The following is an 11,412-nucleotide window of genomic DNA, read 5'->3' on the forward strand; positions in this document are numbered from 1 at the left end:
TGCTTATTTTGACCTGCAGTCACACCTTTGAATTATCAGTTAGAACACTCTCCTCTGCTATTCTTGGGTATTAATTCTGCTGCTCCCAAACTGTAGTTAAAGGTCTTACGAAAGGTGAAGAAAACTGGATTAATCGACTGATAATTTCACCACATAAACAAAGAACCTGACAAATAAGACCTTTAGTTATTTCTGTAAATATGTTCTAAAATGTCCCCAGTGTGGACGGTTGTGGACATGTTCTCTGAGTGTGTCTGATCCATCTCAGTGTGTATGTGTGCTGGATTAGGATGGCTCGGAACAGATTAGTTAATTATAGACACCTGCTGTCTAAGCGTGGTGTGCGTTGTCAGGTGTTGCAGCATGAGGTCGGCTTGGGGCTGAGGAAAGAAATGGAGGACCAAGATATGGAATTGCATATACAAATTCTTTACCATGTGTGTTTTAGATTGGATCCTTTTTCCCTGATAACTAAGGAATTGAAATCTTCATGCACATTTCACAGATTTAAACTCTTACAAACTCACTTGCAACCAGCAAAAAGTGGTGAAACGCTTATTTCTGACAGCAGCTGTTTATTCTTTTAATAGTTGATCACTCTGTAATCAGACAGCTGGCGTTCCATTATTTTTTTATTATGAACAAGCACTTTGATTCCCACTTCAAGGGATAAAGTATAACATGTTCAATGTGTTTAACTGTAGATCCATTCCAACATCTAAATTATAGCGGGGATAAGAATACCCTTGTAAGAGACCATCCGTCATCATGATTGACTTTTAAACGAATAATTGCTGTCAGAATTGAAGTTATAATGGTTCCCATTTCCACACACACCTTATTATTAGTGCACAGAGGAAGTCCCAACCCAACATTAAAGAATAAATGCTGCCATGGCAACACAATCATGTACAATGTCACACTGTGAAAGCTAAAAGAACAAATGGTCTCTCAGGAAGAGTTTAATCATACCGAGTCTGCCACTCAATGACTAAGCAGCACTTATCGGCTGCACCACTGCAACTCAACCTCAAATCAAATGTAGATGTGGTGCTGGGGCAGGCAGTATGGGAAAATATTCAGTTATATTATTGAAATGCATCACACAATTTAGAAAAATAATAATAATTTACTTTTATTTGCCATTATCTGAAATGAACAAGTCATCCCAAGTGGTTTGATGTTGGTGTAAGCTCAGGGACAGACTGCCTCAAGCACGCTAAAGAACTCCATTAAAAATGGTAGAAAATATACAGATTTACCCAAACATAGGCCATAATTGATGTCTAATTAAATACTAAAAAATGTATTGAGGAAACAGCTGCAATCAGTTCTTCTGTTTTGCTCTCATTATCAACTTTTATTCTGCTAAATGGGTTCCCATTGAAGCCTTTTGCTTAATTCGGAAGTTATTGTTTACTGTGAAGTTCGTTCTTGAAATTAATTGAGCACCTGACATCAACCCTACAATATTTCTCTTCACTGTCTCACATACTAATGAATCATGAAAACATAACAAATATATTGCTTAGTTTGTAAGAATCTTAATCATCTTTTAAAGACCATTGCATTTATGGACTGCACGCAATACATTTTCAGTTATCAGATAAACAGCACTCGTGTGATCAGCTGTTACATGTTCCCTGAAATTGATCCAAATCCGGTAAATCACATCTGACCAAAAAGGTTATCATAAAAAAAACAGTATATGTTAAGCCAAGGTGGGTAAACTACACGCAACATATATTGACATCTATTAAAAAATGTTGTTTAGAATATCCCAGAATGAATGTGGTGTTGGGGAAGTAAGACCAGTCAAAGAAACAACTTTTTTATACTCAATCAGAACCGAATGAGACTATTTGGATGACCAAAACAAAGTAATTTACTTTTGCTGGAAGAAAAGTAAACAAATAAACCAGGCAAAAGTCAGCAGCAGGGATTTTCATCTCCTGGCTAATCTTAGCTGGTTGACTCCACCCTTTGTGTCTGCGAGACTCCTGGGATATTCAGTTTACCTTTACGTACCTCCCGGAGACTGAATGAGCAGGCATCCAGTGGATATACCTTCAACGCTGAGGAAAAACATAATCTGCAGATTTTAATTGAAGTAGCGAACAGCCCTTTCTGGAGGGATAAATAACTTTTTGGAAGTTCTGACTGGATTTACTGATGCATGAATCATGACTTCGTTAATTTCTTTCCCGAAGCGGATGGCTGTGTAGTAGCTCTCCACAAATACAATTTCAACCCAGAACAACATACAAAACAACTGGTAAGCATCATTAGTAGCACATTGTGATGTGGTAGTTCTATGTGAATAATCATTGAACATTGGCATTGAAGAGGTGTCATCAAAATAATGTTCTGCGGCTCCTGTTCAGGTTAAAATGATGCAATAATATCCGTGGCCTTCTGTCAAGAAGTCATTGCTATAATGGTAAACTTCCATAACTTTGATATCTATATAATTCCTCTGTTAGTATTCCAATGGTGGAAGTATGATGTTTGACTTAATGATTTGTCATTGCTGTTAATAAACAGTACATGTACTTGGTCGTTTGCTGCCCTTTGACCTTTTGAATTTAGCCTCTTAACCATGGTAGTTTATTTTGTGTGACTTGTAATGGTAATAGCATCACATTTCCAGCATTGGAAAATATATATGATTCTAATATAATTTGTTTCTTTTGTAAAGTGTGACTGACTAAAATTGCAAATCAATTTACTTTTATAAGACTTGTCAAAGGATTTAGGACAAGTAACTAACTGATACACTGAAGTTTGGTATTTAAATGTGTAATCTCCTGCATAACATTGGTCAGGTGGGTGGTGGTGACACCTTGACTTTTCCTGGGAAGCCCCTTTTCTGTTGCATAACCCAATCACTTGTGTGCTGGAGGTGCTAATTTTATCCTCTTTAAAAGGCTTAAGTCTCATTAATGCTAGAGCACAGTGTATCAGACAGGCGTGATTGACTTGGCTGTTGTTTTGTCCTCACATTTAGACAGAATGTTCCATATTCCCTATTATGCTTGGTAAATTCAAATATTGAATTATCTAATGTGTTATTGAATCTTCGAGGTACATTTTGTTTCCACACTGCCTATACAGTAATTAAGGCTTTGTTGCCTAACTCTACTATGTATTGTCCTGAAGAGAAGTCCTTATGTTGAGGGACAGTTCACTTAATACAACTCCTTTGCCCACAGAAACGTAGGCATATTTTGTTGTTGTGGTTGCTTCCAGCATTAACAATCCAGGTGTTAAAGTCATGAAGGTCGAAATAATCCAAATGACACGAGCATTCGCAGTTACGTAACTGTGCACGTCTGTGCTTTACAGGGGATTTAAAAGCTGCACAGGGGAAAGCTGATCTTTAAGTCAAAGAGGCTTTACCGCACACCACAACAAACCTGAGATACTTGGTGGTTCATTGAGATGATAAAGCAGTGAGATAAAGAGCTGGATTGAAGATTTGGTTGGATCATTCTCTGAAATTAACTCACAGAAAGCATAAAACAAAATCAAGGACCACATTACACAAAAACATACGTGTATCAAAAATTGAATTACTAAAAATAATAAATCAGAATACCTAAAATTACCATAAATAAATATGCACAGACAGCCAGCAGAAGCAACAGAAGCAATGGGGAGGATATGAGTAACAGCTGGTGTTCTGTTTATTCAAATTGAGTAAAACTGTAATAATTAGTTTATTATGCAGATGAAAACAGGCTATTTATTGATTCTGTGTTAATTGTCCGGGAATGTCGGTTACTAATTATGAGAGACCATCTGCAAACCTTTTAGAACGTTGCATGCATTTACAATGCATAGGATGCAGATATTAATGGAATTGAACCATGTGTCCAAGAGCCATCATTACTTACCTAATGACACAATTGAACACGTTTTTGAAATAGTAAGCTTGCATGCGATATTGGGAATGAACTTTTGCTCCTTTTCTGAGAGCTCTTTGACATAATGCTCTCAAAACTAAATATGATTTTATTTTCTCATTAGTTTGGAATCACCAATACAGTGGGTTTGCTGTTATTCTTTCACTTATTGATACCCACTTTTCTTCCTTTCAGTGCCAACAAAATGCAGAAGCAAGTGGAGGTCAGGATGGGCGAAAGCCACATGGAGCCCATCGTCGAGACTCCTGACAGTATATGTGGCTCTATGTGTGATAAAATCATGAAGAACATGGTTCTCACTCTCACAATCCTTGGTACGTATATCTGGTCAGCTATTTACACCAACACTCCTATGGAGCCTTTCCCAACATGTGTTAGATAAGACAAGATGTACATTCTGGATGGGTTGTTAGACCATCACTGCACTAAAACAAACTAACACATTTAACAAGTGGGCATTAAGCCTTACCTGGTCTTTGGAAAGTGGACACATGGAGCCTCAGTGGCAATCTACCCAGAAACGCACATGGAAGACATACAAACTACTCTCAGGAAGGCCCCAGTCTTTCCCTTGCTTAGAGGAAATATTACTAACCACTGAGTCACTTTTTGTTCCCTGCATGAGGCCATACACTTTACCAAATACTTTTTAATATAAATGGATCACAGTATCTTTCTTTATGTTTAAATAAGTGCAATGAATAGTTGTTTAAAGTTCTCATGGAACCAAAGGAGACTGGGTTTTCTGCATCACATATGTATGTAGAAAAATGTGCAGTATCTTGCCCAACATGGCAAAACAGTGATTTAGTAGGTATTCTTGAAATTCCCCCAAAAAATTGGAATGACTCATTCCGAACTCGTGGGCGTATTCTTGCTTCCAGTGAAGCGCCAGTACGCCATACCAATGGGATGTATCAGCGTCTGCAGGCTTTGGATCATTGCTTGGCTCTTGCATGTCTGTCTCTCTCTATGTTTAGAGCACCACACACAATAAGTGCTATTTTCAACTTTAAATAGCAATCAATATCTCCAACAATTCCTTTCCAAACCCAGTCTTTTACCAGGAAACACGAGGAATAAAATGACACTTCGATAGCAGTTTTTTGGGAACTTTGATAACATTTTCTCTCGGGGTTTAAACTAATGTGGCCGGAATACCAGATAATTGTACAGAGAAAAGGTGTTATTTTCATTGTTTTACAGCATTTCTTCTTTAACAGAAGTAAAAGGGAAAACACTTTGATCAGTTATATTTTCACTGTTAATGTTAAAACCCAAGTGACCTTATAAGGTTAAAAGTTGTATTACAGTATAAACACAAATGATCACAGTATCTACTGTAGGTAACACCATGCATCTGTGTCCCTTAGATGACAGGTTGTAGTGTTGCTTTAAAACTCCAAAGAGCAAAAGGTGTTGTATTTATCACACCAATGTTGATAAAATCCTTCCGTGTTCACAGTTAGTATCTCATGACTCACAGTCAGCTTGCTTTGTGTTTGATGTGTGTTTTCCCGCCGGCTCAGGTGTGTTTCTGGGCTCCATTTCTGGAATGCTGCTGCGGCACATATCGCCTCTCCCCCCTGATGTCATTATGATCATCGCCTTCCCTGGAGAGATCCTAATGAGAATGCTGAAGATGCTTATTTTGCCTCTTGTTGTCTCCAGTCTGGTCACAGGTGGGTGAGGTACAGTAGCTGCTGCAAATTTTCTGCTCAATGAGATGACAACTGTCCTGAAATGAGGTCCCACGGTCCGACTTGTTGAGAGTTCAGTTGCAACAGGAGAGACAGGAGAGTAGGCAGGTGATGTGCTAAGGACGCCAGACACCAACCAAGGACTACATATTTTTTTGATATACAGTTTATATAAATGTATTTAAATTCTCTTGACTATGCTCTTGAGGGCAACATGTCCACTAAAATACGCATTCATGCAGATTAAAGCATATATAATTGGAATATAGGACTCACATGTGCAACACCTATCCATGTATTGTCAACCGCTTATACGGAGTCGGGTCAGAATTTGTTATTTCCAATAGATTTGGAGAATATTTCCTAATAAACAGAGCAATCACAACACTCCTCGAAATGAGTGTAGACTAATGTGTTGAGGCTTCACTTTTTAAATTCTGCAACCGGTCCGTGGAGCTAATCAATGAAAACTGTGATGTCTAAATGAGATTTTATTACAAAAAAAACAGACCAAGAGAAGAGGTTAGATCTGCTATATAGAAATGCATATCATTTAAATATATTTACTTTAACAAAATCTCGCTTTTTAACTATCTGTTCAAGATATTATATATATATATATATATATTTTTTAAGATAAGTAACTTATATTATTTCCTACAGGACTTGCTGGTTTGGACGCTAAATCCAGCGGTCGCCTAGGCACCAGAGCCATGGTGTACTACATGTCGACCACTGTGATCGCTGCGGTCCTGGGAGTGATCCTGGTGCTGGTCATCCACCCAGGTAACCCCAAGATGAGGGCTGGCCTCGGACAGGGAAAGAAGAACGGCGATGTGTCCAGCGTGGACGCTTTCTTTGATCTCATCCGAAACCTTTTCCCAGAAAACTTGGTGCAGGCCTGCTTTCAGCAGGTAGGAGTCTCACAAAAATAAGTTGCCCAACATACATTGTATGATTCATATGTCAGTTCCTCCAAGTGTGTGTTCTTTCTTTGCTTCTTGTCCAGATCCAAACGGTAATCACTAAAGTGCCAGTGCCCACTAACAGAACAAAAGCACCTCCACAGTTCACAGTTAAAAGGACGCTTCAGTTCAAGAGTGGGATGAATGTCTTGGGTAGGTTAAAAGTCTAAAGAACCGCCCACTGCAGGACTGGAAATAAAAAGTATTTGTTAAAGTTTGTTAACATCCTTCATCCTTCAGAGCTAAAAACAAAACCTCCTTGGCGGATAAAACATAATTTTTCTTTTTTTCCCTAATATTTTTGTTTTATTGAAAACAAAGCAATTTACATTAACATATGGCTATTCGAAGAGTGGTTAACCCTCATTCTTGGCTATTTATTTTCTGAAAGACACCATGATCCAAGACTAATTCAATATTATCTTTTTTTTACAGGTTTGATCGGATTCTTTGTCGCATTTGGAGTTATTATGGGAAAAATGGGAGAAAGGGCCAAGTTGATGTTGGACTTTTTCAACGTCCTGAATGAGATTGTGATGAGGCTTGTTGGTGCCATTATGTGGTAAATTGTCAAACTATTTAACTTGTTTTTGCTTACATAAAACATACATTAATGTATATTGAATAACCTAAATTTCACTATATACCAAAACAAAAATATTCCTGATAAAATATAATCTGATCAGATTAATCCTGTGTCTATCTTCAGGTACTCCCCTTTTGGTATTGCCTGCCTCATCTGTGGAAAGATCATCTCCATTGCGGATTTGGAGGTGGTTGCTAGGCAGTTGGGGATGTACATGGTAACCGTGATAGTCGGGCTCATTATCCATGGAGGCATCTTCCTCCCGCTGATATATTTTGTGATAGTAAGAGAGAACCCCTGGACGTTTTTCATGGGAATATTCCAAGCTTGGGTCACGGCACTTGGAACAGCATCCAGGTAAGATGTCTTCATTTCTTAACTCTAGGATTCAGACTTTCTGACCCTGGTGAGCTCAGAGTGTGTAGTTCAGGTGTGTTCTTTAGTGCGCTGTATGATTTTTCTAAATACTCAGATTCACCTTTTCTCCTCCAAGGCCATATGGTAAATAACAAAAGTAACCTTTATTTCAAATGATAATAAGTAGTCTTGCCAGCAACGGTTTCTCACTTTGCCTCAATGTGAGATAACTTAATGTTTTATTTATGACACACTCCTTCGCCTCCTGAGGTGAGCTCAGTTCTCTCAATGTCTGTGCTGCTCACTGCTCCTCCATCTGCCAGAAACACTTGATAATTATCAGACAAAAACATACAAAACAACTGCTGAGTCCCAACTGCAGTTTTCTCTATGGGATTCCACTCAAAGTTAATTCAAACTATTATAACTTATTTCTTTGTAATTCATCAACGTTTTGACCTAAATTTGTCTATTTTGTTCAATGATCAAATAACCAGTTGATTTATTTCAGTATACGTATGAAGGAACTATGCAATTTAACACTATTGCAACATGAAAGTGTGAATAAGACAATCTCTGCACGTTTTAGAGCCAAATTGGGTGCAAAGTTTGCAAACTGAACGACACTATATGATGTTGATGACGATCACAACAAAGCATTTCTTTATGTTTTATTTTCCGCAGTGCTGGAACCTTGCCTGTCACGTTCCGATGCTTAGAGGAGAACCTGGGCATCGACAAGAGAGTAACTCGCTTTGTGCTCCCAGTGGGTGCCACCATCAACATGGACGGCACAGCGCTTTATGAGGCTGTGGCTGCCATCTTCATCGCTCAGATGAATGGGATTCACCTCGACTGGGGCCAGATTGTGACTGTCAGGTGAACATGCGACCACAAATATAGATAACACAGCACATTAGCAAGGCAACATTTGGAAACACATTATCCACATTCTTCACTCCCTTAAATCTGATGTAGCAAAAATAATTCTTTATAAATGCGTGTGAAACATGTGAACATCCAACTGTTTTCAAACACAGTCATTTGATTTATTTTGTTATTTTCACATCATTTTATCCACATTTTCTTGTCCATGGTTTAGACTCTTTCTAGTTTAATTGATTATTTCAAAACTATAATTTGTTGTCAAAGTATTCTTTTTAGAAATACAGAATCGGCATGTTTAAAGTGGCAGAGGTATGTTGATGCTTCAGAGCTTGTGGTTTGTCCTACTTGCTGAGAGTTGGATTTGCTTCCTAATTAGTATGACAGCCACCCTGGCCAGTGTGGGAGCGGCCAGTATCCCCAGCGCTGGACTTGTGACCATGCTTCTGATCCTCACAGCGGTGGGGCTGCCCACTCAGGACATCAGCCTCCTGGTTGCTGTCGACTGGCTGCTGTGAGTTCACCATGAACACAAACACTATCATTATAAAAAACATTCCAATACCATACAGGTGTTTCTTACATTAAGGCTTGAAAAAGATAAAGAGAATAATGGTAACTTCCCATACTTCATACAAGTATAGTATAATGTTTGGACAATTTACTTCTTTACCCCCAAAAAACTACAACTACATTGAAAATAAGAAAGGTATCATTCACTCGGGGCTAAATAACAACGGTTATACATGACAGCTTCAAAGCACAACTCTAGCTACCTCATTGAATCATATATCCCCAACAGTCCATTTGTCACTAAGCATAAACACTCACTTGTATCATGCTTGCCTGGCTGTTTGGTACCAACTTGCTTTTGGATGCTTTGCCATCTTAAGGATGTAAAATCACCTCAACACCTTATTTTCTTAAGCTATTAACATCCTTTCACTTTGTTCGACGTACAGTACATATGTTATCAGCATATGTTCTAGGAATTTCATTCTAGGACATCCCATGTATACACACACACACACACACACACACACACACACACACACACACACACACACACACACACACACACACACAATGTATAAAGCATAGAGCTTAACCACCACAGTCAATACAGATGCTTGGATGTAAATGAACTATTTAGGTTTTTGATAGTGTGACGGTATTGAGCACATTTTGCCGGCATCTAACATTTATTTTTATGTTGTTGTTTTAAAAAAACATGCTTACTTTTCTGTGATGATTCAGAAGCCTAAATAACAACATAACTAAAACATTTAAATTAAAACAAAAAGAAGACTCGCTCCATTTAGCTTTTTCTTTCATTTATCATTCACACTTTAAACACACCTTCTCTTCATGCAGGGATCGTTTCCGTACCTCAGTCAATGTGGTTGGGGACTCCTATGGAGCGGGCATCGTGTACCACCTTTCCAAGCACGAGCTTGACCTTTACGATCAACAGGCCCGGATGGAAGAATTTGAGATGTCAAAGACACAATCCTTCATTGAAAATAACACCAACCAGAATGTATACACACACCGCAACTCAGTCTTGATAGACGACTGCAAGGTACATTTCACGTTAACGGACATAGAGACTTGTATGTAGAGAAACCTCCCCTGCTCTGTGTGTGTGTTACCCTTTATTTTCCTTTCTGTGTGTGTGTTTCTTTTTTTATACATCAGTGTGTCGGTGTCTATGTAAATAGTACATGTTACATTTTCTTTGACGAAAATGTTTTTTTGATTGGGGTGAAGAGCTAAATAAATATTTCCATATTTAGCTCTTCACCTGTTACTTGTATGAAAAAGCAGTTTTTGTGGTACCAGGTTCAACAAAAGCAAAGTTTGTTCTTTTGTATACTACACTTTTGTTTTTTATAATTTCCAAAAACTCAGTCTTATTCTCATGAAACCCAAATGACAGTAAGCATCAACCATTCCTAATGTGTTGTCTTGTACACAATTATATTTCACTTGCATTTTGTTGTGGTATGTTCTGATTTCATTAAGAAACTGTTGTTATTTATTTATTTATTTTGGTCTACATAATTGGACATGTATTTCTGGCAGCCCTGACCAAATTACAATTTTCAATCATTGGCTTTTTTTTTCAAATACTTTTTGTAGCCAGTGGTATACATAAAGACTGCTGTTTCACCATGTTTCACCCAAAGTGATGCACTCGTTCATGCCATGCTTATCAAAGATATTTTAAAGAGTATTTCACTCAATTTTGTTGCTATTTCATTGTTTGTGCAATGCAACTTTCGCATGCTGATGCTAAAGTTGCTGAAGTTGCTGAAGTTGCTCTTTGATTATTGTAATTCGGTTGGGCGGAGAATCCATAAAATACATGGCCAACTCTGGGAACTATCCTTGTTTTAATATCATCTTGTTACCACATTGACATGTAAACAGCATCACTGCTTCATCGCATGTATTTCAATGTTGGGGATTCACTCAATTATTATACCCTAAGGTCGATGGCCTGTAAATTCATGTCATGTAAAAGGGCCTGAATGTAATGACGCATGGCTTCTCTGCTCCCAACCATTGACGGTGTAAATAACAGTGCCTTGGCCATAAAGTTAGATTTTCTCAATAATTGCTTACAGGTCGGCATGGGCAAAAATGGCAGGACTGGAGGGTTCTCTCTTGTTGAGGAAGGACCATGGAAATGCGAGTAAAGCAGATCCAGATGCTGCCACGCCTTACCCTGAGTTCCAGCTTTAAAAATGAACCAAAAAAAAAAATTACGTAGAAAAGAAGGGGGGAAAAGTTAGCAGAGTCAACTGTACCACAAGTGACAGTAACAGTCGGCCAGTCTCTTCCTTTCAGTTACCCATCAGGGTAGCTACTGAGCAAACTACAGAAGACTCAGCAACTTGTATTATACACAAACTGTAAGGAACTGGTGCATTTCGTTTCATTCACTTTGTATATAAGAATAAATCCTTCGGTTGACAACACATTACTTG

The 11,412-nt window shown here is 38.2% G+C and overlaps 1 protein-coding gene across 1 annotated transcript; it reads left to right on the forward strand.

Annotated features, from left to right (window-relative positions):
- The first annotated feature begins 4,110 nt into the window (after positions 1–4,110).
- Positions 4,111–11,201, forward strand: slc1a2a (solute carrier family 1 member 2a). The gene is made up of 10 exons (XM_010771879.1): positions 4,111–4,240; positions 5,456–5,608; positions 6,290–6,540; positions 6,636–6,744; positions 7,027–7,153; positions 7,301–7,534; positions 8,219–8,413; positions 8,799–8,933; positions 9,794–10,001; positions 11,050–11,201. The coding sequence occupies exons 1-10, from the start codon at positions 4,111–4,113 to the stop codon at positions 11,119–11,121; spliced, it is 1,614 nt and encodes a 537-aa protein (XP_010770181.1). The 3' UTR covers positions 11,122–11,201.
- Positions 11,202–11,412: the final 211 nt, after the last annotated feature.

This window comes from Notothenia coriiceps, unplaced genomic scaffold (assembly GCF_000735185.1).
Source record: "Notothenia coriiceps isolate Sejong01 unplaced genomic scaffold, NC01 NC01_scaffold00000339, whole genome shotgun sequence".
In the NCBI taxonomy this organism is placed as follows: Eukaryota; Metazoa; Chordata; class Actinopteri; order Perciformes; family Nototheniidae; genus Notothenia; species Notothenia coriiceps.

Coding starts and splice junctions, on each gene's coding strand:
- slc1a2a (XM_010771879.1), top strand. CDS start 4,111: ATGCAGAAGCAAGTGGAGGTCAGGATGGGCGAAAGCCACATGGAGCCC. Junction 5,609..6,289: donor TGTCTCCAGTCTGGTCACAG/GTGGGTGAGGTA, acceptor TATTTCCTACAG/GACTTGCTGGTTTGGACGCT. Junction 6,541..6,635: donor TGCAGGCCTGCTTTCAGCAG/GTAGGAGTCTCA, acceptor CTTCTTGTCCAG/ATCCAAACGGTAATCACTAA.